Genomic DNA, 26,030 nt, shown 5'->3' with positions numbered 1-26,030 from the left:
GCTCCAGCACTGTGAGAGTATGCTTGGAAGTAGGGGCAGGCCCCTGTTCTGGGTGAGCTCATGGGCGCACAGCTTGGGACACACACATTATGCAACACAGTTCACTGACAGCTGCCAAGCAACCAGGCAAGTCTCGGCTGTGTGCGTGAATGCTGAGAGGTGACCAGAGCGTTGTCGTGCTGCCTGGGCCCACGTACTCTCCCACCCCAGCCCCAGCTTTCAGGGGACCCACAACAAACACGTCCACTCCCCCGAGCACCTCTGTTATCCTCAGCAGTTTGCCCTGTTGCTTTTGGCCCTCACAGCAGCTCTGCGAAGTGGGTATTGTTGCCTACCTTTTACCTAGCTGATAAACTGAGGCTCAGACCCTTGCCTAGCTGACACGACCAGTAAATGACAAGAGGAGGAGTCCAAACTCAGGTCTGACTGCAAACCTGTGTCCTCTGGGTTCCTTGAGGTGTGGTCTGGGCACTTTCTCTAGGAAAATCCCAAGGAAAAGGGTAGTTGTTGTGAAGGTCCGGAGCCTGCCTTGAAACCACAGAGGGCAGGTACTTGGTGGAAAAGTCCAGCATGTGATTCACCCTCCTCCCATACTCTGTCACTGAGGCCAACTCCCCTTCTGCGGTTCTCAGTTTCCAGCCTGGGAGTTGGTGGCTCCATCCTTCTGCTCTGGTAAGAGAGGGCTGTCCTCTGCCTGTACATCCCCGTCTCCTCATCCCACGGAAGCAGCTGGTCCTGGTACCAGGAGGGGACAAGGTGAGAAGGGGGAAGAGGGAAAGGGCCAGGAGCAGAGGGAGGAGAGATGAGGTCGGATGTGAGTCTCTGAGCCCAGCTGGGAGGGGTCCTTTTGGGACGGTGCCCTTAGTGGGGCAGGAGGGGCTACAAGGAGAGCGAGCAGGGGTGGGAGACTCCGGGCAGAGGACTTGACTTACCGGGGTTAGATGTTGTAATCCTGGTTCACAAACTTTTGACCTCCTGTTGTTTGTGGTATTTCTCTGCCCCTTCACTTCCCAGTATTCTCTCACACACACATGCACACACACCCAGTGGCTCTCTGTCTGGGAGCCCCAGGACAGGGCTCTGATGGGATTCTGAGCTAGGAGGACAGGAGAAGGAGCAAAGGTGGAGGACAGTTTCCCTTTCAGGTCCTGTCTCTCCAGAATTCCTGTAGTGGCCTCCCTGGGGCTCTCCTGGGGGCCTGAGACATGGAGCTGAGCTGACCACAGGAACCGGGACCGGGGGCTGAGGTGAGCAGGAGGTGGAGGGGCTGGGCCTGTCTCCACAGACTCTGAGAGGGTCCTCAGAGGGGCTGCTGGAGTCTGAGACCTGAGAGGCAAGACTGTAGGAGCGTGCGTGTCTGTGGTGCGAGGCGCTGGGGCCACGGCAAAGTCTGGCGTCTGGGAATCTTAGCACAAGGTGTGTCCCCACTCCCCCTCACGGTCCGTGGCATCTGAGTTGCCTGGGGACAAGCCCGGGGAGAGAAAAGTCGATAGATAGGGGGATGGCCACAGGAAGTGGGCGAAAGAGGGGCTGATCACCTGACTGGGAGGGAGAAGGACACAAAGAGTGCCCAGCGATGTGGGAGGAAAAGCAGACGGGAGAAACCTCGGCTATTCCTGAAGGCCCATGGTCTGCCATTAGCAATCAAAGTGAGGGGCTCCTGCTCTTCCCCTGCCAGCAGAGCAGAAGGAGGAAGCTGCCTGGCTCAGGGGAGGCATGGGCAAGCTGACGCCTGCTGGGGGTAGCGAGGGGGCTGACGGAAGGCGCAGGTGGCCACCAGCCAAGCCAAGCAGCCCCCAGGGTGTGAAGGACTAGATGGGAGCCCGGTTTTGGTGCCATGCACACAGGTATGTGTGTGCAAAGGGACGTGACGGAATGGCACCAGTGTGTGCACAGAAACGGGAACTGGTATGTGGGTGTGGGCCGAAGCAGGGCCTGGGGTGTCCCATGCTGGCCTGGGACGTGATGGGGCTGAGCCGGGGTCCCAGCAGTACATGAGAAGTAGCATTTCTACACTTGTCTGCTCTTCTGCCAGACCCTGGCCAGGGCTCCGTCCACAGGCCTGCCTCCTGCAAACAGTTAATGCTGGACTCACCAGCCTCTTGAATATTTCCCCGATGGGCAGCATTCAGCCCAGTGTGGCCGTTGGTGCCTTCACTTCTGGAGGGCACTGAGGTATGGTGAGGTCCGTCGCACGCCCCCGTACCCTGCCCCAGCTTAGCTGAGCAGGTGGGCAGCCTGGGGAGGTGATGCCAGGGGCTGGAGAGGGTCAGAGTGGGGTGGATCATTGGAAGGGGGAGATCTCTGGAAGTCATTTTGACTGTAGATAACACAGTTGTTTATTCCTAGTGAATGGGCTGAAGTAGAAGGGCTCAATGGGGGCGGGGTGAGGATGGCAGGAGCGCTAGGTGTGCTGTCCTTCTGCCTTTTAAAAGTAACCTCCCAAAACAGAGAGCTCTGTACAGCTTGGGTTTTTTTGCCTAACATCTTCCTGGACATTTCTTCCCTGAGTCTAACTTGAATCCTGCCTGCTGCAATGTAAGTCTGTTTCCCTCTGACTTACCATAGCTCTGGGCCACATTTTCTTTTCTTTTCTTTCTTTCTTTCTTCCTTCCTTCCTTCCTTCCTTCCTTCCTTCCTTTCTTTCTTTCTTTCTTTCTTTCTTTCTTTCTTTCTTTCTTTCTTTCTTTCTTTCTTTCCTTTCCTTCTTTCTTTCTTTCTTTCCTTCCTTCCTTTCTTTCTTCCTTCCTTCCTTCCTTCCTTGCTACCATTTAGCCCCCTTATACCCCCTCCCCCGAGCAACAGCTTTTCTTTTCATATGCCCTTGCTTTCATTCTCCCATTTTGGTTTTTCATTCTTACCCATAAATTATGATCCTCCCAATAACCTTTTTAAAAGATACTACCTAAAGTTGTATTTATTGATTTTAGAGAGAGAGGAAGGGAGAGAGAGAGAAACATCGATCAGTTGCCTCCAGCACACACCCCAACTGGGACTGAACCTACCACTTATGTACGTGCCCTGATGGGGAATGGAACCCACAACCTTTCGGTGAATGGGATGATGTTCCAACCAACTGAACCACCCAGCCAGGGCTCAATAACATTTGTTTTTTTTTAATGTCACATTAGTGTCAGTTCATCATGTTCTCTTCCTCCACCTCATCTGTGAGACAGCCCAGGGACTGTGCCCGATCCTGTGCCCAAATGTGCACAGGTTCTGAAGTGTGCTTCCCAATCCCACACTCTCCTCTGTTTTTTTCTTCATTTACTCTTTTCCCCTCCTCCAACTGTTGAGGAGAGCTTGGCCCTGAAATAGCCTCCCCTGGTCTGGGAACAGTGAGGCCTGTCTTCTGACCACCCCCTTGGTGACTCCTGTGCTGGGGCGCTCCCTGACCTGGGCCACCCTATGGCTTGGCAAGTGAAGGCAGCCTCTCTGTGTCTTTTGCGGGTCTTATCTTTGTCCCTGGCCTCCCAGCACCCCTGTTGAGCAGGGCCTTTCTCTCCTCGGGGAGGCCTAAAGCCTAGAGAGGAAATGTGATTTGCCTCAGGTCACACAGCACGTTAGAGGCTCAGCTCTGTCCCTTACTGTATTGGTAAGTTTATTCAAACCATTCAAAAAAAAATTTTTACCGAGTCCCTGCTTGGTATCAGGTCTTGTTCTTAATTTCTCTGAGCATTTCCTCATTTATAAAGTGGAGTTAATAGTAATACCTACTTGAAGGATTTATAAGAAGATGAAATTTAATAATGTATCAAAAGATGTGTATGTTTTTAGGTCAGGGCTTACTCAGATGTTAACTTTGGTTACTATTATTAGCTAGGCCTGGACTAGAACTTAGGTTTCTGTTTGGTGCTTTTTTCATCAGTGTTTTTTGGTTCATTCATTCATTCATTTCATAATGATTCAGAGGCCATTCCTCAGGGTGCCCTCGCCCCATTTCTGTAGCAGCACCCGCACTGGTTTGCATATCACCGCCTTTTCCCTGGGGCCACACTGTCCTGTTCCGTCAACCCGAGGCTCTGCTTCTCAAGGCCCCCGAGGTCTGCTGCTCACTCCGAACCTGCAGCTCACTCCATTCCCTTTTCCGCTCCTGCTCCCTTCTCCCAGAGGCTGAAGGCCTCTGGTTTCCACGGGGTGCCTCTCCTCATTCCCTCCCGGACTGAGCTTGCAGCAGCAGCCTCTGAGTGGATGCCAGCGCCGGAATTTCACCCTGACATGCTTTCCCATTCCTGGGATAACCTGCACCCTTCGAGTCACCTTCAAAAATTTCCATAACCTCAGATGGCTCCTGCCACACCTTTTTAACCAACTTGGGCTTGGGCTGTTGCCTGGGTTAAAAGGACTAACAAATAAACACAGACTCTTCTTTTAATACAAAGGATTCCTTGTGTTTCTCTAGAGCCTTGGAGGAGCACGGAGCACTTGGTGGCCCCCAGTCCCTTGATGCCCCAGTGCCCTTCCTTCTTAGGTGAGGGGCGGTGGGTGGGTGGGTGAGTGCTCACCTCTGCAGCCTGGACACCCCCTCCTGGCAGCTCCCCAGAGATGGAGGCAGAGGTGGCCTCAGGGAGATTGTGGGGTGCGGGGGAGAAAGGGGAAGGCAAACAGGGATTTTTTTAGATACAACACCAAGGTGCAGTCATTGTCTCGTGGCAGTTGACAAACAGATGAGAGGGCAGAGTGAGTAAAACTAGGAGTGACCCACGTCATTTTCCTGGAAGCCCAGGGAGTTCTGGGCTCTTTAGGAGGGCGGGGAGTAGGGAAGGGCAGTGACCTGCCATGATGAGCAGCTGCTTCTGGGTCTCCCTTGAGGGGACCACTCTGGTCTGGGAAAGATCACCACCCAAGTGAGAATTGCTCTGGTGCCCCCTTCTATCACGAGGACCCCAGCCCTCTTCTTAGGACAGAGGTACAACTGAGAGAAAGAACCGGTTCTCCCTTGAAGGCCTATGATCGGCCCTGGCTCCACTCCTAGTCCTCACCTGGCCTTGTTCAGAGGCCCCACCTTCCCCTTCCCTCCCAATCAGCTGTCCCCAGCTCACTGGCTCCCATGTTTACCCTGCGTTGGTCGATCACCCTGGCACAAGGATGAGCACACAGTTGGCCAGGGAATGACCAAGCAGTCACCTTGACAATACCTGCCCTTTGACCTCCTGTCATCCCTGGCAACCTTTGATCCCTTCCGGCCTGGAGGCTTAGCAGCTGGTGCAGACAGGTGGTTGGCTGTAAAGATCAAAAGAGACTTGGAATAAAAGGTCTCAAGCCTGGGTTTTAATATGGTCTTGAAAGGGTTTTAGGCAAGTCACTTCATCTGTCAAAGCCTGGATTTTCCCATCTGCAAAATGGGCAAGCTAAGATTTGGTCCCCATTTGTTTTCAGAGTCATGAGAGCAAAGTGTAACCTCAGGTGTAAATGTCACTGACAACTATGGAAGAAAATCAATATTAAAGCCATATTCCAACATTAAAGCAAAGATTAGGATGGAGAGAGCAGGGATGGCGGGCGTGCGCTGGGGCCGCACAGCCCATTCCTTCTTCTTCCCCCAGGCTGTGCTTCCCTCGCCATCCTGCCCCACTCCCAGCTCGGCGGCCTCGGACCTGTTCCGTGGCTATGGACAGAAAAGCGGCAGTCCATGAGGATGGGCCTCCTGTGGTCTCCTGGGTTCCCGAGGAGGGAGAGAAGTTGGACCAGGAAGGCGAGGACCAGGTGAAGGATCGGGGCCAATGGACCAACAAGATGGAGTTTGTGCTGTCAGTGGCCGGGGAGATCATTGGGCTAGGCAATGTCTGGAGGTTTCCCTATCTCTGCTACAAAAATGGAGGTGGTGAGTTCATTTTGAGGTAGGCGTGGTGGGGAGAGCTGTGGCCTGAGAGCCAGGCAGTGCCGACCTGGGTGCCTGCTGCCTGGGCAGAGTGGTAAAACGGAAGGAGTCTTGAATGGAGTTGGAAGGCTTGAGTTTGAGTTCCAGCTCCACCCCTGGCCTCAGTGTCCCCCTCTGTGACATGCTGCTGATACCCCACAGGGCTCCAGGAAAGGTTAAAGGAGGCAACAGCAGGACCTAGGCATCTGAATTTTGAATCAGTTCCTTCACTACTCTGTGTAAATGTCAGTTGTTGACAAGATTCATTCATTTGTGCAGCTAACATCATTGTGGGCCCAGCACGTGCCAGCCACTCTTCCAGATACAAAACAGAAAATATTCTTTGTTTTGTATTCTAGTGAAGGGTGGCAGGTTACAGCACATAAGTACAATATGTGGTATGTCCAATGGTGATGAGTGAAATGGTGAGAAGCAAGGCTGGGAAGAAGGAGAGGGAATGCTGGGTCACGGGGCTGGGGAGAGGGGTTTGGAATGTAAAATAAGGGACCAGGAAAGGTTTCATTGAGGAGGTAACATTGAGTAAAGACTTTCAGGAGGTGACAGAGCTCCCTTAGGGATGGACTTCAGATGAGGAGCATTTCAAACAGAGGGAACAGCCGCACTGTCTTGCAGGCTCTGCTCTGAGTGAGATGGGAATGGCTGAGGATTTTGATTAAAGAAAAGATATTATCTTGTCTGTTTATGGTTTTTTAATTAAAGAAACATAATTTTATTATTTTTCAGAACTGGTAGTAAAAAGGAGCAGGTTCATGGTAGGGAGGGGCTAGAATGATTTTTTCAGTGCACAGTTCAATGGTTTCAGTGCGCTCACGGGGCTGTGCAGCCGGCGCCACCGCGGGTCGTAGGGCTCGGTAACAGCCACTCCCCACCCCTTCTCACCAGCCCTCGCCAGCTGCTAAGCCACCTTCTGTAGCTATGGGTTTACCTGTTTGGGATGTTTCATAGCTCTATGAAGTTCTTTGTGACTGGCCAGATCCATTTTTGCTTTTTGAAATAACCGCATTCTTCTTGTGGAAATAATATATGTTTATAGTGAATTACAAACATTTGAAAGGTAAAAAAAAAAATCCCATTTAAAGATAACCATCATTTAGAAAATCCTTTTAAATACTATTCATATTTAATTCGACAAAATTTCACTGAGTATCTATCATATATCTTGCTCTGTGTTTTAAAACTTATAGTTATTATTACAAACTGCATGAAGCAATGACTCCGAAGAAATAGAAACGGGATTTACTGGGCAGGTCAGGGCTGGGAGCGGGGCCCCATGCTGGGCCAGGGATGAGGGGAGGTGGGGAACAGGGGCGGGGGGCGGGGGTGACTTACTTCTTTGTCCCAGGCCGCAGTTTCATGGACACAGAGGATGTTAGAGCTAGAGCTAAAGATGAGCTAGGCCGGGCCCCCATTTCACAGAAGCCACGAGGGTCAGAGAGGTCAGCGACTTGCCCTGAACCACAGAGCTGGGGGGCGGCACGGGGCCCTGGAATCCAGGTTTGCCTGCTCCCACTTCGCTGCCTGCATCTCAGCCTGTCACCTAAAAAGAAGGAAGGAGGTGGCCCAGGTCCCACCACCCACTTGCCTCTGTCCTGTGCCTGGTGGCTGCAGCTGTGACCATGACCTCTGCACTGGCCATGGGCGGTGGGGACAGATGAGGACTTAGGGTAGGGAGCAGCGACACTGGGCTGGGCCCGAGGCATCTGTGAAACGGCAGGACCAGACCACATTTGGTGGGCAGGGTCTGTGTTCATCTCTGTCACTTGTGTTCTCACTTAGCTCTGTCCCAACCTAACTACTTGCCTCCACCGTGTTTCTTTCATCTTGAACATGAGGGACTGAGCGAGGTCAGGGGTCCCCATCGGGGCCACTGGTCTTTGGAGCTCTAGGAAGGCAGTGAAGTCGGTCCAGGAATTTCTAGACAACATAATAGATCTATGTGGGAGCATGACTTCACAGACCGACCCAAATGCCAGTTTTTTGCTTTAGGCGAAAATTGTACTCACTGTGGTAATATGGTCTACCTCAAGCTGACCATAAGCCCTGGAAGGCAGTTAAATATAGTTTTTAATAATATATTAATTAAAATTAATTATTAATAAGTATTAGTTAAATTGTTTTTCCATTGTTAATTAATAATTAATTAATTATTAGTTAATACATAGTTCTGTAGAGAAAAATCTTTCAAAAGGGATAAAAAATAATAAATGTATTGGTCTAACAATATCTTTGGTCACCAAACCAGATCCTCCTCAAGAAATTATTCATTCCAAAAGAGAGTTTTAGGAGTTTCTGAGTTTCCCCATTGCCAGTGAGTGCTTGGCAGAGATAGCGAGGCCTACCTGAGCGCAGAGGGGGGCGGCTCACGCGGGCCTCCGGCCACCCTCTGTGCACAGGTCCCCGCGCCCATCACAGACCGCCTGTGCCCACGGCTTGGGCGGAGGCCGTGAAAACCATGAGCCAGGATTGCCTCCCAGAGCACGGGCTCTGAGAAGCTCACAGAGGGGAGGGCGTTTGCAGTGATCACGTGCTGGAAATCCGGGGGGAGGCCAAGGATGGAGGACACCCCCACTGTCCATCCAGACTCGCCCTCCACCCACTGCTCCCACGGGGCCAGGCGCGGCACTGCCCTTTCTGGGCAGACTCAACGTCGGGCAGGCCCAGCTCCAGGTGACTGTGGGGCAGAAGTCTGCATTCCCAGGCTAGGGCAGAAGCCGTTTCCTTTATACGGAGGGTGGGAAGGGGCCTGTGGGTCATGTGCCACCATAGACTTGCTGTGAAGTGCCCTCTGCCATGCCCCCAGCCATGTCCCTTCTCTGGAGCACTACCCCAAGCTAAGCCCCTGCAATGGTGCAAGCCACACAAACCAGAGTGGGTGGTGGGAGTCAGCCCGGTGTTCGCTGATGCTCTAGTGTTACTCTGGATGTAAAGGCAAGCGGTGTTAAAAAGGACTTCAGAGCTCGGACGAGAGTTATTGGCTGGTCATGGCTCCCCAGGGCCTAGAAGACCCTCAGTGCTTCTCACATGTTGCTGATGGGGATGCAGATCGGGTACTTGAGTTATGGAGGGCAATTTGGACATGCATGTCAAAGACCTTAAAAAAATGTTCATACCTGAAAGGTGGAAAGAACCTAAATGTCTGTCCATGGATGAATGGATAAACAAAATTTGGCCAATATATAATGGAAATGTTTTTCAGTCTTAAAAAGGAAGGATATTCTGACACTTGCTACAACATGGTTGAATCCTGAAGACATTATGCTAAGTGAACTAAAAGGATTAGTCCTGTGTGTTCCATTTTATATGAGGTGCCTAGTACAGGCAAATTCATAGGGAAGGAATGGTGGTTCCCGGGGCTGGGGAGAAGAGAATGGGGAGTTAGTGTTTGATGGGTACAGAGTTTCAGTTTCAGTTTGGGATGGATAGTGGTGATGGTTGTACAACAGTGTGAATGTACTTCATGCCATTGAAGTGTACACTTAAAATTTATTGATTAAAGCAGTATGTTATATATATTTTACCACACACACACACACACACACACACACAAAGCCAAAAAAATGTATATACTCTCTGACCCACCAATTCCTCTACGGGAAATTTATATTAAGGAGCAAATTAGACAAGTGCACAAGGATGTGGATGAGGTTTTGCGTCACAGCAGTAACCACCAAATAAGTGTTAAGTGTTCCTATTGTGTGATAAACAATAGCCCATTCAGCTGTGGGTACACTTCTGAGCTGAGGTATATGTCTTTGTGACTGAACTGGGCACTGTGGGCTTAGGGCTGCCTCAGATCTATTCATATGTAATTTGCTGCCGGAGGCCTATAGGTCAGTGCCTGGTCTGGTTGGCTGCCAGCCCAGTTCCTGAGAGTGGGGCTGAGCAGAGCAATGGCCAGTCCACATCAGAACCTGGAGGAGGGAAAAAAAATCCCGCTGAAAATTATTAGAGGGAAAGTAATTTTTCCAAGGTGTTGTTGTTTTAATTTAAAAAAATATGGTTATTGATTTTAGAGAGAGAGGGAGGGAGACAGAAGCACTGATGTGAGACAGAAACATCAATGGGTTGCCTCCCATACACAGCCCGACTAGGGATCGAGCCCGCAGCCTAGGCATGTGCCCTGACCAGGAATCAAACCCGCAGCCTTTCAGTGTAGGGGGCAACGCTCCAACCAACTGAGCCACACTGGCCAGGACTGTTTGTCTTTCTCTAAAATGTAACAAACTTGGTAATTTAATAAGCATATCAAATTATATAGAACACATTTTTGTTCCCAAAATAATGAATTGACTAGATTTGTGAAGCACACTGAACAAATAAATAGTGCATATATTAGGATTCCCACTGAAATTTCCTTTCAAAGATCTTTCTTGTCCTGAGTAAGGTTCAGACTGGAAAATTTCTGCCTGTCCCTGGGCACAGACAGGAGGACGAGGACTTGCGTTCCTGGGTGGGGTGAGGAGGGAGATGCAGGGTGCTGGCTCTCTGGAAGCGCCTGCCTCTGGAAGAGGCTTAGGGCTGAAAAGCTCATCACCTGCCTCCCCCTCCTCTGCAGGAGCCTTCTTCATCCCCTACTTCATTTTCTTCTTCACCTGCGGCATCCCGGTGTTCTTCCTAGAGGTGGCATTGGGCCAGTACACCAGCCAAGGGAGTGTCACGGCCTGGAAGAAGATCTGCCCGCTCCTCCAGGGTGAGTGCTCTCCTTGCCTGCCTCCCCAGAGGCCAGCAGCCTCCATCTCTCCATTGACTCTCCCTTCCTGTCTGCTCACTACCCTGTCATTCATCCACTCTCCTCCTGTGCTGAGTGCTGTGGGGGACACAGGAAGTGTAATCAGGCTTTGTGGGGCCCAAAGCTTATAAACCCCGAGGAGGAAGGAGTTCCTCAAGAAAGTCAACACAGAGTCACAAATGAACCATCAGGACCTTGCTAATGGGGGACCCTGAAGCTTCATCTTCAGCAGCCTCATGGAAAACATGGTCCTGTGTACATGGTGTGGCCCCAGACGTGCCTCCAATGTGCACAGTGATAGCGGTGATAATGATGGCCAGTATCCGCTGAGCCCGGCCCTGTGTCAGGGCTCATGCCAGCACTTTCCGTGCAGTTCCTCATCTAATCCTCCAATAATAACTTGAGTCACCACATTTTGTAGATGAGAAAAATGAGCTCATTTGCTAAGGATTCAAATCCAGGTCTATCTGAGCTGAAGGTTCACACCCTTCCCTTTGTTAGGGATGGCGTTAGGGACAGCTCCTGCCCTACTCTCCATGCATCTACTGGCAGTAATGTGAGCAACTTGGGGTGCTTGTCCACCTGCCTGCCCCATGTTGATTTGGCCAGTGCCCTGGGGGCCAGTGGGAAAGAAACCTAAGGGGTCTCCTTGTCCCTGAGAAGTCCCTTGAATATTTGAAAAGGAGAGAGGAGCCTTTTTCTCATGTCAGCCCCTAAGGGAGCCCCAGGGACTAGGCTACCTAGGGTTGCTGCCCAGCTTAGTAGGCTGGACAGAAGTGGTTACAGTGGTGGTCTCCACTCCTGAGCAGGCCCAGAACCTGACCACCGATTAGGGGTGTAGAGATGGGGCAAGGCTGGTTCCTCTTCAGGCCTCCATGGGGCCCTTGTAGCAGCACTGTGGTGCTTGGTGAGCCCCGGTTCTATTCTGGAGTTCTGGGTGCTCCAGCAGTGCTGTGTCCTCAGCCAGAGCATACAGCAAATGTGTTCTGCTCTGGCCCCAGGCGGTAGCTTCATTCCTGCTCAGCTGGGTCTTATCCCCAGGGCCAAGCAAGCTCAGGGATGGCACAAGCAGGGCTGGCCTCTTGGGCACGCAGGGACTAACTTCAAGGGGAGGAGGACCATGGACGGGTGGGGGCTGGGCGTGGAGGAAACCCAGCATTGGATGGGTATTTGGGAAGGCATTGCTGCTCCCTCCTTATTTTCTAAGTTAAAGAGACCCCAAGGTGTAGGGTCTCAGGGAGTCTCTCACTCAAGTTGTGTGCACTTATGTTGGTTGGATGGTCCAGGCTGTTTCCTATACCTGCGTCTGTGTCCACCTTCCCAGGCACCCTGAGCACACTGGGCAGGGCACCCACACCCACCTCGTCCCTCAGTTTACCACCAGCACAAGCTTCCTCCCTGACCTCATCCCCACCCGCAGAGATGGTCGTGCTCCTCTCCAGCCTGGCATCAGGCCACCTAGCGGTGGAGCGGGCCGCTGGGACAGACGGGAGGTGGGGGCACAGAGCGTTCCTGCTACACAGTGGCCGCTTGTTTCGTGTGTGGGTCTGTGAACTCTAAATACTCTGCCCGGTGGCTGCCAGCTCCCCAGGGACCCCTGGAGACCACTCCTCTGGACGCCCAACCCGAGCCTGCCCTGGGTCCCTGTCCTCCTCACCGCAAACGGCCTGGATGCTTCGCAGAGACATCCTTCCCTCCCCGCCCCGGCCCACTGCGTGCGTTGGGCGCGAGAACAGTTCCTGTCTCCTGTGCAATTTGCCAGATTTGCCAGGCCAATGGGAACAGATAATCTGGGGCGGCTGGCCCGGCAGGGGGTGGGGGTGAGGGGCGTCGTTAACAGCGCCGATTGTTTCACCCAGCCCTCTTCATTCTTTAGTTCTTGAGTGGGACTTCCTCCGGCACCGGAGGGAGGACAAAGGAGCGGTTCCTCTCCAGAGCAGAACCCCGGCGCCGGCTTTCACCCCTCCAGACTCGCGGCCCTCGTGACGCGCTACTTTTAACCCTGCTGTGTCACGTAGGACACCGGCGGGGTGGGGTGGGGGACTGCGCCCGCCCTTGCCCCCTCCCACGCCGGACTTTAGGCCCAGGAGACAGGCTGCACCGGAAGCCGGAAGCCCCCTCTGCGGCGAGGTGTTAAGCAGCTTCTTTTAGGCCCTGCCCACACTTGGGGGGTGGGGCGGGGCGGGGTGGGGGTTGCGTGCCGGAGGTGGGCACGGCATTGAGGCCGAGCAGGCCTCAGAGGCCTTCGCAGGCAGCACATCTCTATTCCTCCCTGCTTTCTTCTGGTTTTGTCTCGTATTTTCAGACTGATTCTTACCAGTTTTTCTCTATTTACTCCTGTCTTTCCTGCCTTTTAAAAAATTTCAGAGAATGTATGCTTGTAATAGAAAAACTAGAAATTGCAGATAGAAAAAGAGGAAAAAAAAACCAACCCCAACACACTTGAGACAGTGACCTCAAGTCCTATCCCTTAGAGCAGAGATTTTCAACCAGTGCAATACTGGCAATACTGACTATACAGTCGGGGGCAGTGACTTCTTTTCTCTTTGTCAAAAAATGAAAACAACCAACACAATAATAGCTGTCCAGTGTGAATGAATCAAAATTATAGCTATTTTTTTTTGTCAGAATGGCAAAAACTATATTTTTGGTGTGCTGCAGAATTTTAGTAATTAGTTTATGTGTGCCATTAGATAAGGTTGAAAATTGCTGGTCTAGAGAACCACTGGTTAATTATTGGATGATGGTCCTTCCAGAATTTTCTCATAAGAAAAAAAATATACATTCAAATATAGATTATAAAAATAGTAGGACGCATAGGATGTCATTCTGGAATCTGCTTTTCTTACTCAGAAAAATAGGCTGCAAATGGCTTCTCAGGGCAATAAACCAACCCAGGTCATTATCTTTGTGTAGCACCCAGAATCTTAATTCAACTGACAGCTTCTAGATAACTTTTGGGGGCTGACATTGATCTCTTGGATTCTCTTGTTTTTTTCTGTCCCCTCCCCCACCACCCCGAAGGCATTGGCTTGGCGTCTGTGGTCATTGAGTCCTATTTGAACGTCTACTACATTATCATCCTCGCCTGGGCCCTCTTCTATTTGTTCAGCTCCTTTACCTCTGAGCTGCCCTGGACGACATGTACCAATACCTGGAATACAGGTATTCATTGTTTCGGCCCCTGGGATGTGGGCTGTCCCTAGGGGCTGGGCCTGTGGTAGCTGGATAGTGTCAGGAGCTGGCAGGGTGGAACAAGAGCAGCGTGAGGCACACGGGGAGGGAGACTGATCTCATGGGCCACCTGAGCAGCCAACTCCTGACACTCCAGATGTGGAGGCTCCAAAGGGAGCACCTGGGACCTGGAATGATGGGGACCACCAGGCTGAAAGTCCACGGGGTGAGGGGTACTAGGATGTGAGGGCATCTTTCCTCATCTAGCTAATTCATTCCTTGCCTTGTCCCTAACAGAGCATTGCATGGACTTTCTGAACCACTCAGGAACCAGCACAGTGACGCCCTCTGGGAACTTCACCTCACCTGTCATGGAATTCTGGGAGTAGGTGTTGGCCTGGTTGCCGTGGGCCAGGGAACCTCAAGCAGAGGAAGTTTGGATGTCTGAGGCCTGGGATTTGGGGTGCAAGTTTAAGGCTCTCTGTGCATCTTTTTCAGCACTTACCCCTACCCTACACATCTCTGAGAGATGAGGAAATGCTCACATCTACCCACAGTTGTTCAACTACAACTCCTAAACCCACCTATATTCACCCAGACTCACGTTTATCCACGTCAGCCAGCATTCTCACACGTGCCTCCCTACACCTTCACATTCCCTGCGCTCCACATACCCACCAAGACTTACAGATCTAACCACACATATCCACTGGTGTGCTGGAAATAGTCTGGACCCGTTTAGGAGAGCTGATTGTGCACATCCCTTCCCAATTTTGTGTTTAGTCATGCTGGCCAAGGTGGGAATATTTACATGACAGAAATTGGCAAACCCTACACTCATACATTTACCCTCCCATGTGACCACTTAGACCCTCACACCCATCTCTGCCCACCCATGTCCACCTATACTCTCACACAATTCCATCACCCCAAACACCTCTTTAGACACTATCACACACTTGGCCCCACCATTTGATAACCATATACTTGCTCATTGACCTGCAGCTATAAATATTTACTTTCAATATACTCATTCATATATTCCTCACCTTCTTCTTCTTCTCTCTCTCTCTGTCTCTCTTTCTCTCTCTCTGTACAACAGAAAGACCTGGGTGAGTTAGAAAGGCAAAGATCCTATGGTATTATGTGATTTGGTCTTCAACAGTCAGGGACACAGACAATGGGTGGACACAGCAGGGCCATGGGAAGGTGGAGTGGGGGAAGCCTAGAATATGAGATCTGTGGGGTCAGCTCTAAGGATCAGGAGATTTGATGACGGAGGCAAGTTGTTCCCTTTAGCCTTTCACGTGATCATTTATTTTTTCCAACCCATCAGGAGACGTGTCCTGGGCATCACCACAGGCATCCATGACCTGGGAGCCCTGCGCTGGGAGCTGGCCCTGTGCCTCCTGCTTGCCTGGGTCATCTGCTACTTCTGCATCTGGAAGGGGGTCAAGACCACAGGCAAGGTGAGGTGTTCTGCCTCCTGGTAAGCTCTCTGTGGCCCCCACAATCCCTGGGGACATTCACAGCACCTCTCTGGAGAACTGAAAGAAAATGTAGTTTAAGGGAGAGGCTTGGTGAGAATAGGGAAGTTGAAGGAAGGCAGAGTTTAGTTCAATACAAGGAAAGGCTTTCTTTTTCAATATGATTTTACAAGGCCTGTTTACGTAAGTAAGATACAGAGCGAAATAAGAAACATCAAAGTCCCATGGTCAGATCTGAGCACTGTGTAAACCGTCAGTATGATGGCAGGTTGGATCTGCTAACCCCTCCTGTAAACATTTTGCTGTGTTGCCTTCTTGTTTCTTTTATATGCTTAGCTGTATCTATTACATGTGCATATGACACAATTAGGATCAGACACTCTTATGACTTGCTTTTGCATGTAACAACGAACACATCACGACAATGTTTAGCTTGGTTTAGCTTGTTTTAGCATGCAGAAGTGTCTTTGAAGTGGTGAGTTTCCAATCTCTGAGGAGGTTATAGCCAAGAATGGACAATGGGGCTTATTGCATGTACAGAGACAATTCAGTTTTGAGCATTAATTCCAAGGCACAGAAGCTGAGACTGATGCTTCATGCTTTTTAAAGCCAGTGATAGACAGATACCAACTTCTCTGGCTAGCCAGCTACCACAGCAACTGCCACCCTTCCATGGGTTGTTGAAATATTAATAATAGTGATAGTAGTGACAAAAATAGTAATAGTAATAATAAGCCACCTTGAGTAAGGGGCTGAGTGTGGTCCCGGGCAGAGCAGATCCCCTCTGAGTGTCTCCAGTGTCCCAGAGCTCGGGCCACTGATGCTCCCCCTGATCTTGAGTCTGGAAAACTACAGTCTCAGTTGCCTCACAGATTACTGTACAAATCTTCTCCCCCGCCCCCAGGTAAAAGGAGCCCCCCCCCTCCCAGGGGACATGGGAAGAATAGCCAGGATAAGGGGTTAAGGGAGACCAGATTCTGGATTTAAAAATAGTCTTGGAAATGTTGCGGCTGGAAAATTGTACGCTTCCCTGTCCTTCCTCCTCCCCTCTTGCCCAGTTGATGAGTCCCTCATACTCTGCTGGGGAGCCCAAGACCCACTGGAATGTAGAAAGAAAGGTGTGGGAAGTGTCGTGTGTTCGCCCCCTTAGGTGCTTCTCAGGAGGTGTAGGACACTGAGCTCGGTATGGCTCGGGCCTCCTGGAGACGGGTGACTGGAAGACAGCTGCAGAGTCCTTGTCGCCTCCTGGCTTCTGTAACACACCGGGAGTGACTCGGACCTGCTTTCCTTCCAGGTTGTTTATTTCACAGCCACGTTTCCCTACCTGATGCTGATCATCCTATTGATTCGAGGCGTCACGCTTCCTGGAGCATACGAGGGCATCATCTATTACCTGAAGCCGGATTTGTCTCGCCTGAAAGACCCCCAGGTAGGAAACGTGCTGGGGAACATTTCCTCAAATGTCCCTCGTCCCAAACCAGATTTGTACTTTTGAAAATCTTTGATTACTTTCCTCGTGGTTTAAAGACAAATAGTTGTCCCCTGGAGAAAAATTAATATGGAAGAAAATTATGAAAAAGGAACTGAAAATCTCTTGTAAACCCACCACTCAGCAATCTCTGCTAGAATTTTAGTATATTTAATTTTTTCCTCGCTGTGTGTGTGTATGTGAATGCGATAAGATAGCTGAGATAATGATATCAGAAGAGAGATACATCTTTTTTCACTTAAATTATATTGTAAGCATTTTCCACGTTATTATACTCATTTGTAAATGTCGTTTTTAACACTTGCATAATATTTCCTCCATTCGTCGTCTGTTTATTCACTTCTTCAACCCAAAAGTCCTGAGGCCCCATTAAGGGCCAGGCATAGCTGTAGTGCCGGTGCAGGGCGGGGGCACAGCAGACCAGGCTCCGTGCCTCTGCGCACTTCCGCCTGCGGCAGGTGGCATCATTTACCCTGCTCTTCCCTGTTCTTGGACCTATAGGTCATGTATTTCTATGATAGCATATACAGCTGCAACAAACACCTGTGCCTAAATCTTTGACCACATCTCTGATCATTAGTTCCCGACGGTAGTTAGACATGAAATTGCTAAGTCTCAAAGAGTGTGTGCATTTTAAGGTTCTTGAACTGTACTGGCTTTAGAAAAATGCAGACTTTCACGGCCAGTGTGTGAGAGTGCCCTTTTTTATGCAGGGTCCATGAAAGATTCAATTATAATTTATTTCAATCTTTGACAATTGGACAGGTCAAAACAATATCATATTGTTGGTTTAATTTTATTTTTTTACTACTGAGAGGTTGGATATTTTCCTGCATATTTATCAACCTTGTGTTTCCTGCTCTAGGACTTGTCTGAGCACATTCTTGGTGTCCACCACCTACCCGCTCACCAAGAGTCTTGGTGATTTTTTTCTGTATATTTTAGTGGCGTGGCCCTTACACCCCCCATGGCTGCCAGGGCACGCTCTGCTGTAGAATGAGTGCAAATGCTAATGCCCCTTAGCTCCCCCTGCAGAGGGCCTCGCCTTTTCTGGAGTATGACTGTGGGTGACAAATGCCACCAAAGAAATTCAGTAACGCGCCCTTATTTGGTGCTTACTCAGGGCCCACAGAACCAAGTTAAAAATAGGCCCTGCTTGTGAGAGGAGGACATGTTACTGGAGAGCTGGGATGTAAGTGACCCTCAGGGAACACGGAACGGGCCAGCTGGTTCTGTAGGGTGAAGGGTCTGGGCTTCCTGTAACCCCAGCTTCAGACCCTGCCGGGCTCCCTCCGCTCTCCCTCACCACTTCCTTGGGGTTTCCCGCAGGTGTGGATGGACGCGGGCACCCAGATCTTCTTCTCCTTCGCCATCTCTCAGGGGTGCCTGACAGCCTTGGGCAGCTACAACAAGTTCCACAACAACTGCTACAGGTAGGGACTTGGGGGACGCTGCCTGCCCTTGTCTGAGGAGGGCGGGACCTGGCAGTGGGCCCAGACCTTCCTCCTTTGTTATCAGGGAGTTATAGGGTGTATGAAATTGACATTGTGGGTTCCTTTCCCAGACTGAATTTTTCTTTCTCCCTTTTTTTCTCACTTTTCTCTCCTCACCTCCTGAAACCCCCTCTTTCTCTTTCTCTTCCCATTTTTGTTTCCATTCACTCTTCCTTTCCGGTCTCCTCTTTACACTCTTTCTGTCTTCTGATCTCTCCTCGCATGGTGGATTTCTTTCTCCTGTTTTCTTCTGGTTTTATCTGCATTCACCCCATTGGCAGGGACTGCATTGCCCTCTGCTTCCTGAACAGTGCCACCAGCTTTGTGGCCGGGTTTGTGGTCTTCTCCATCCTGGGCTTCATGTCCCAAGAGCAGGCAGTACCCATCTCTGAAGTGGCTGAATCAGGTAGGTGCCACTTTTCTGTTTGGATCCTGAAGGGAAGGAGGGTCAGAGAACACAGACCCTCCTATAGAAAAGCAGGGGCTCTATGACCCTTTTAGCATCTGAGGCCATGCTAGGCACAGAGCAGGGCCTCCATAACCATGGGAGAAAGGGGGACAGGGTAGGATGGGTGCATGGACCCACAGTTGCATGCACGGATGGAGAAGTGGGGCGATGGATGGACAGCACGCTTCCCTGAACCTGGGAAGAAGAGAATAATGAATGGAATCACCCTGCCCTCTTGAACTACCCCCACCACACACACACATGCACACACATGCACACACATGCACTCACACACATATATGCATACATACTCTTGCACATACACTTGGGTACATACACTCATGCACACATACTGATGTGCACACTCATGCATGCACACACACATACATACCATGCACACGCTCGTGTGCACATACACACATGCACACACAGTGCCTACCAAGAGGACCCTTCACCAAAGACAGTAAGAGCCCTGGGCTCACCCGACTGTGCTGTGTCCCGACAGGTCCTGGTCTGGCCTTCATTGCGTTCCCCAAGGCTGTCACTATGATGCCCTTATCCCAGCTGTGGTCCTGCCTTTTCTTCATCATGCTTATCTTCCTAGGGCTGGACAGCCAGGTTTGTCACCCCAACCCAACCCTGCCTAGCCCTGCCCTGCTGACTGCCTCTTCAGCTTCTACATTTCCTGGCTTTACCTTCCTTCGAATTCCCTTTCTCCTGACCTGACAGTCCGAGGCCCTTTCCACTGTCCAGGGTTTGTCCTCGGGGTTAGTTGGGTGGCCCCAGACCTCGAGACTCTCTTTGGTCAGGGGGCCACTTGCCTTGTTCCCTCATACCTGAACCTTCCCTAGATGTGGCTGCACCCTCCCAGATGTCCCTCCAACCTCCTTCCAGCTACTTTGCTCAAGCCGCCTACCCTGCCGCTGTAGCCTCGGGGACAGAGCACATGTCCCCTCTCCAACTGTCGCTGCTGGGACCCTCTGTTGTGGTTACGTGGCCAAGGGCAGAGCTGGCCCGTCTCTGCCCTTTGCACCCTCCCTGCACTCGTGTGAGTCAGCAGGGGTGAGTAGGGTGCGAGGAGGCCGGGGCGAGGCTGTGCTGGGGAGGCCCAAGGACAGGTGGCCCCTCTCACCTCAGCTTCCCTCCCGGCCCACAGTTTGTCTGTGTGGAGTGCCTGGTGACGGCCTCCATGGACATGTTCCCCAGGCAGCTCCGGAGGAGCGGGCGGCGAGAGCTCCTCATCCTGGCCATTGCTGTCATGTGCTACCTGATAGGGCTCCTCCTGGTCACCGAGGTGAGTGGGGGCGGTGGCAGCAGGCTGGGCTGGGGAGGGGGGAGGGAGCCATGGCGGATCCTTCTGACCCTTCTCAGAGCCACACTTTGCTAAATGGGGTGTTGATACCCTTGAAGTGAGTTTGTAGGCACCACACAGTGGAACCCACTTGTGTTCATTAGCTCTCTTTTGGTTTCAGGTGACAGAAACCAAACGCAAGCTGGCTTAAGCAGAAAGGGGAATTTGGGGATCAAGTAGAAATATTTTATTTTAGGTATGGTTGGATCCGGTTGCTCTAATGACATGGTCCGAAATGCCCCTCTCTACCCCCTGGCTCCCCTTCCCTCCAGTGACTCCTTTCTTTGCCAGACTGCCCTCCTGATGTTAGAGAAGGCTTCCCTCCCGCCCCCCAACCAGCCCCCAAGGAGAGAGCACCCTTCTCCTGAGAGCGTGGCCAGCACCCAGCCACGGCTCCTCTTCAGGCCTGGAGCAGGGGGAGGAGCGGTGGGCGGACAACACAGTGTATGCCCACCAAAGTCCCCCGTGACCTTGTAGATGTTAGAATTGCTGTCCTAATGTTAAATGAGGGATCAGAAGGCAGGCAGAGGTAGGGCAAACTCCTTTTAGATGCAAGGAATAACTTTCCTTTGGCCCGGATGGATGTTTGCTCTGTTGCTGTGTGGTGGGGTGCGTCCCCCACCCCCACTGGCGAAGGCCTCAGTCCCCTACCCCTGTCCTTCTCCACAGGGCGGGATGTATCTCTTCCAGCTCTTTGATTATTATGCTTCCAGTGGCATTTGCCTGCTCTTCCTCGCAATGTCTGAAGTAATCTGCATCAGCTGGGTGTATGGTAAGTGAGGTGAGGGAGAGGAGCCTCTAGAACCCAGCTAAGGGTGGGACTTGCCTGGGATTAGAGGCAGGGTGTGCCAGCCTCTGGTTCTATATGTTTTTGTATTGCTGTCCTGGTTCTTTTTACTTGGGAAGTCTATCCATCGCCAGGACCTCAGGCGTTCCTCGTTATACAGGTAGAGCAGGAGTAATGGCCACACTGAGTTCCTTGAATGGTGAGGGTCATTATAAGTAACAGTGGGCAGTTTGTTTGTTTTTTGACACAGAGGCTGCCAGAGGTTCTTCCCCAAGTGGGAACTGTAGTTAAAAGGGACCTTCAGGGCCACTTACCCTGATCCTCCGCAGATTCCCACGGTCCCTTTCAAATTCATCGCCCAGACTTCGCTTGAATACTTCCATGAGCAGGAATGGCATTCCCGTGTTTTGAGGTCCCCTCTCCATGGTGGCCGTTGTGCATTTCTTTCTTACACTAAGATGAATTGTGTCTTCCACTGACTTCTCCCCACATCCCCGACCCCTCAGCTCTGAGACACTTAACCAGGGTGCTGAATGCCGTCATATCTACGCTGCAATTGCGCCTGATAACAGTGCGGGCAGAAGACTCTAGTTAATGAGCCAATGCACTGCTGTGTGCAAGCACTCACTTCCTCACAATCTGTCCAACTCCTTACAGAAGGAAAGTTGGGGTCAAAAAGGTTTCGGCTCTTTCCTGAGCTCACAAGCCAGGAAGTGGAGAAGCCACCAACATTCCTCATTTCTGTCTGATTCCACTGTACCAGGTTGGGCGGACACATTGCCAATGTCACAAGGCTCAGGGTAGAGAGGGTAAGAGGTGCCATATACTGGGGCCTTGGGACAAGCAAATGTGAAAACCTGAGGACATTAAACAAAACCAGTCACTGTTTTCATGCACACAGATCAACCCTCTCACCATGCTTCACTGAGAATGCAGAGGGTTCCTCTGGAGTCTAGAATCAGGCTTCCCAGTAGTGATCTGGCCCTCCTCCCCCTCCCCTCCCCTCTCTTCCCCCTCCTTCTTCTCCCCTTCCTATCCTTTCCCCTTCCTTTCTCTTCCCTCCCCTTCCCTTCCCTTCCCTTCTCAGTAGTGATCTGGCCCTATGCTTGAGCAGTGGCACACTTGCTGTTATGCCATTTTGACTTGAAACCGAATTCACTTCTACTGTGCAGATAAATATTTACGCAGCATTGAGCCCCATTTCAGGTTCACACCCTCCTCCATGGCTAGGACAGTGGGGTCCTCATCCCGTGACAGGGGGACAGAGACTGCACTGGGGGCATTGGGTGACCCCAGTGCCCCTGGCTTGTTGGCAGCAGGTCCTTCTCCTTCAACCCCTGTGCTGTGTCAGGGTGGCAGGGACCCATCTCATTCACATGCCCTGCTCCAGTGTCCCCTCACAGGGTGGGGGCAAGTGCACAAAGCCAAGTGAGTCCTTCCCAAATGCCCACAAGCTGTCCCTCCCCTTTATTCTCATTCTTCCCCCCCTCTGCCTGGCAGGGGCGGACCGTTTCTATGACAACATTGAAGACATGATTGGCTACCGGCCATGGCCCCTGGTAAAGATCTCCTGGCTCTTCCTGACCCCTGGACTCTGCCTGGTATGTGCATTCCCAGCGACCCCTTAATCCCCTCCTGCCTCCAGCAGACTTGGGGAGATGAGCGACAGGATGCCCGAGTTCTGAGCTCTGTCCCTAACAGCCCAGTGACCTTGAGAGTCTGGACATTCCCTCTGATGTATTGGTTCCTTGCCCTTCCTTTCTGGGGTTATCTCTCCATCTGTCTGCTTTACCCTCATTCATCTAGTCCAGTTCCTGCTCCACCCCTTTCCCACAGCATTTCCACCCATCCGCCCAATTTCCCAGTTACTGGTCTCTTTGTCTGCTTAGAGCTCCTCTTTGTCTGCTTAGAGCTCCTCTGTTGCCTGTTCTTTCTCAGTCTTTGATGTGAGCAATGCCTGTGACCACAATTTGCAAATGGCTTTTGCTATTCCACTTCACAGGGGTGCCACAGTGTGTTTAACTCTGTCGCTGGTTATTTAAGTAGATGAAGAGGGAGTCTCAATGGCTCTCCCTCTCACCTGTGTCTGCCCCTCCATCTTTCTAGGCCACTTTCTTCTTCTCCTTGAGCAAGTACACACCCCTCAAATACAACAACGTCTATGTGTACCCTCCCTGGGGATACTCCATTGGCTGGTTCCTGGCTCTCTCCTCCATATCCTGCGTCCCACTCTTCATCATCATCACCCTCCTGAAGACCCAGGGTTCCTTCAAAAAGGTAGGGGTCAGGGGGAGGGGAAGGGGACACATTAAAGAAGGTACAGCACAAGGTGGGACTCTGGGCAGCACACTGCAGCTGGGGCCCAGCTCTGAGTGTGGGGCAGCCCTTCGGCCTAATGGAACCTTAAAGCGAAGGGTCTTGAAAGACCAGTCCGATAGTTTCATTTTCAGAAACATTCAAAAGTCTCAGAGTCCTAGCCCTTCAGAATCTGATCTCTAGAAGATCATCTGGGCAGGTGAACCAATGGTAAACTGTCACAGGGTTAAGGGGAAATTAAGTCACAAAAAAGAAAATAAGTCGGCCCAGACCCAGTGGTTTATAGAGAACAGATTCCTTGCTCTTGAGAAACTGATAAACTAGCTATCATGGCTCATTCCACACACGGTCTCCTGGCTTCTTTCCTTTTCTTAACCCTGTCTGGGGAGCCGTGTGCAAAAGGCTTCCCGTTTAGAGTTTGGGACATGCCTCCGTAGAAGGGTGTAATAGCCGGTGTCCCACAAAGACATTACACCTATAGAAATCTATCTGGCCTGCAAGTGGCAGAAAGCTCAACCTGCAATAAGCAATTGGGCTTACTTTTTTCTTCTACATCAAGAAGATCAGAGACAGGGGTTGCTGGCATTTGGTTCAGCTGCTTAAAGTGGCCATTAGGGAACAGGTTCTTCCTGTATTCCTGTACTGCCATTATGAGCATGTTGCGTCTTCATCATATGCTTGTCTCCTCATGGTCACAAGCAGGTTGTCATGACTCCAGCCATCACATTGGCAGTCAAGGCAAGAAGGGGGAGAAGATGATACCAAAAACACGAATACCAATAATAATATGGTAATACTACTAGTAGAAACAATAATAGATATTGAGCATATAATAGTAATACTTTGAAAAATGGTAATAATAAGAACAAAAATAGATACTTACTGATGACTTATCCTGTACCAGGCACTATTCTGTGAGGCATGTGCTCTTATTATTCTCATTTTTACAGAAGAGGCAGAGAGGGGTTAAATGGGTTGCCTAAGATGGTACAGGTAACAGAGCCAGAGATAGAACCCAGTTCATACCGTTAATCACTATGTTATTGCCTCATCTCCGAATATTTATTTGTTTAGTCACTCACATGGTACCGAGCCACCCCCATGTTCCTGGCTCTCTGCAGGCCCTGGAGATACAGACACAAGGAAACATCTTTGCCTCTCTCACCAACAACACCCATTCATTTCCTCTTCTCTCCACAGCGCCTGCGACAGCTCATCACCCCTGACCCCAGCCTGCCACAACCCAAGCAACACCTGCATCTGGATGGCGGCACTGGCCAGGACAGTGGCCCCTCCCCAGTGAAGGAGGGACTGACATTTGGGGAGAAAGAGACCCACTTGTAGGATGTGGCTGAAAACCAGGTGGCTACTGAGCCAGGAACCTGGGTCGGGGCCACCCTCTCCCCCAATGGACAGCCTTTGCCTCTGTCCCCACCATGGTCCTGCTGAGAACATCTGGGATGCCTGTGGGCAGCCCCAGTGGAAGCAAGACTCCCTCCTCTCCTCTCCTCAACTGGAGCAGCTCCTCTTAGTGGCCTAAAGACAGTCGCACCAGAACATGCCACACTGTGAGGCGACTCCCTGTTGGAACACACCATCTTTTTTATAAAGGAGGGTTGTCTTTTTGGAGTTCACCATCTGATTATAACACATTACATTGTGAAGGATCTCCCACGGCAGGGATGTTTCCTGTTAGAGTTTATGATATTTGTGCCTTGGGAAGATAGTGCCGGTTGGAATACGTATCATGATCTGATTCAGAGCGCGTGATGGAACACGCCGTGTTGGAGGCGGCAACTGAACACACCACATCGGGTTCTGACTTTCTGTCAGAGGGGGTCCTTCACTGGGTTTAGCATTCTGGAGTCCAGGCTGTGGGGATAGGGAATCAGCCAGGAGGCAAATGTTCACACGCCATCATTGTGTTCAGTTTTCTCTGAGGCAGCCTCTCCGGGTGTTCCCAGCTCCACGCTGCTCCTACACTCTTTCTGGAATGTTGTTATCAAGTTCTGGAGAGTTGGAATGGAAGGGACTTACAGATGATCCCCGGACTTTGGAAATATGTGGCCTGTATGTCCTTTGCCCACGATGGACACTACTAATTGATCACCAGTTCTTTCCCACCTCATAATCCTTCCAAATACAGTGCTCCAGGCAGCTCCACTTGCTATCCTGCTTTTGTCCAAACCCCTGGTTCATGGATGAGGACCAGAGACAAGTGGCTTTCAAGTTCACATGCCTCCACACCAAAGATACAACTAGAATCTGGTCTTCTGGTTCTCAGGCCAGTGTGCCTCCCATTACGCACTCCTGCCTTGGTTAACAAGCACGTATGGATCTCCTGCCCCATGTACTACTGCCTTCTTTACGTCTTCCCATTTCTAACCAGTTACGTTGTCTTAGGGTAGGAGGGCAAAGGGTCCTTCTTTAAAGGGGTGAGTAGCTCTACCTAGATTGGTGTCCCTACCTTGGTATTTTCCCTGCCAGCTCCTACTCATCTGATCAGATTTCCTCTCTGGATCCTTCATTCTTTTTTTTTTAATCCTCACCCAAAGATAGGTATTTTTATTTTTACTTTATCCTCACCCAGGACATTTTTTTTCATTGCTTTTAGAGAGAGAGGAAGGGAGAGAAAGATACATCGATGTGAGAGAGAAACACCGGTTGGCTGCCTCCCATAGGCACCTGGACCCAGGATCGTATCCATGATTGTAGGCACAACCTAGGCATGTGCCCGGACTGGGAATCAAATCCACAACACTTTGGCTATAGGACGATGCTCCAACCAACTGAGCCATACTGGCCAGGGCCAGAGGATATGTTTTTTATTGCTTTTAAGACAGAAGAAGAGAGAGAGAGAGAAACACTGATGTGA

At 50.9% G+C, this 26,030-nt stretch overlaps 1 protein-coding gene across 3 annotated transcripts; it reads left to right on the top strand.

Annotated features, from left to right (window-relative positions):
- Positions 1-1,008: 1,008 nt before the first annotated feature.
- On the top strand, positions 1,009-25,487 carry SLC6A12 (solute carrier family 6 member 12). 3 transcript variants are annotated; one of them, XM_054577163.1, is made up of 15 exons: positions 1,009-1,247; positions 5,547-5,824; positions 10,437-10,571; positions 13,635-13,775; positions 14,082-14,169; positions 15,121-15,253; positions 16,566-16,700; positions 18,090-18,193; positions 18,535-18,659; positions 19,207-19,319; positions 19,858-19,995; positions 20,722-20,824; positions 22,340-22,440; positions 22,946-23,116; positions 24,356-25,487. In XM_054577163.1, the coding sequence occupies exons 2-15, from the start codon at positions 5,611-5,613 to the stop codon at positions 24,497-24,499; spliced, it is 1,845 nt and encodes a 614-aa protein (XP_054433138.1). In that variant the 5' UTR covers positions 1,009-1,247; positions 5,547-5,610; the 3' UTR covers positions 24,500-25,487. The 3 variants fall into 3 exon arrangements, with proteins under 3 accessions (XP_054433138.1, XP_054433137.1, XP_054433139.1); XM_054577162.1 differs by lacking the exon at positions 1,009-1,247 and adding an exon at positions 1,744-1,847; XM_054577164.1 differs by lacking the exon at positions 1,009-1,247 and having other exon boundaries at positions 5,699-5,706; positions 24,356-25,486.
- Positions 25,488-26,030: the final 543 nt, after the last annotated feature.

Source organism: Pteronotus mesoamericanus, unplaced genomic scaffold (genome assembly GCF_021234165.1).
Source record: "Pteronotus mesoamericanus isolate MK-2021 breed Mesoamerican mustached bat unplaced genomic scaffold, CSHL_Meso_final contig_41, whole genome shotgun sequence".
NCBI lineage: Eukaryota > Metazoa > Chordata > Mammalia > Chiroptera > Mormoopidae > Pteronotus > Pteronotus mesoamericanus.
Note: the sequence above shows the minus strand (reverse complement) of the source record. Positions and strands in the feature narration are given on the sequence as shown.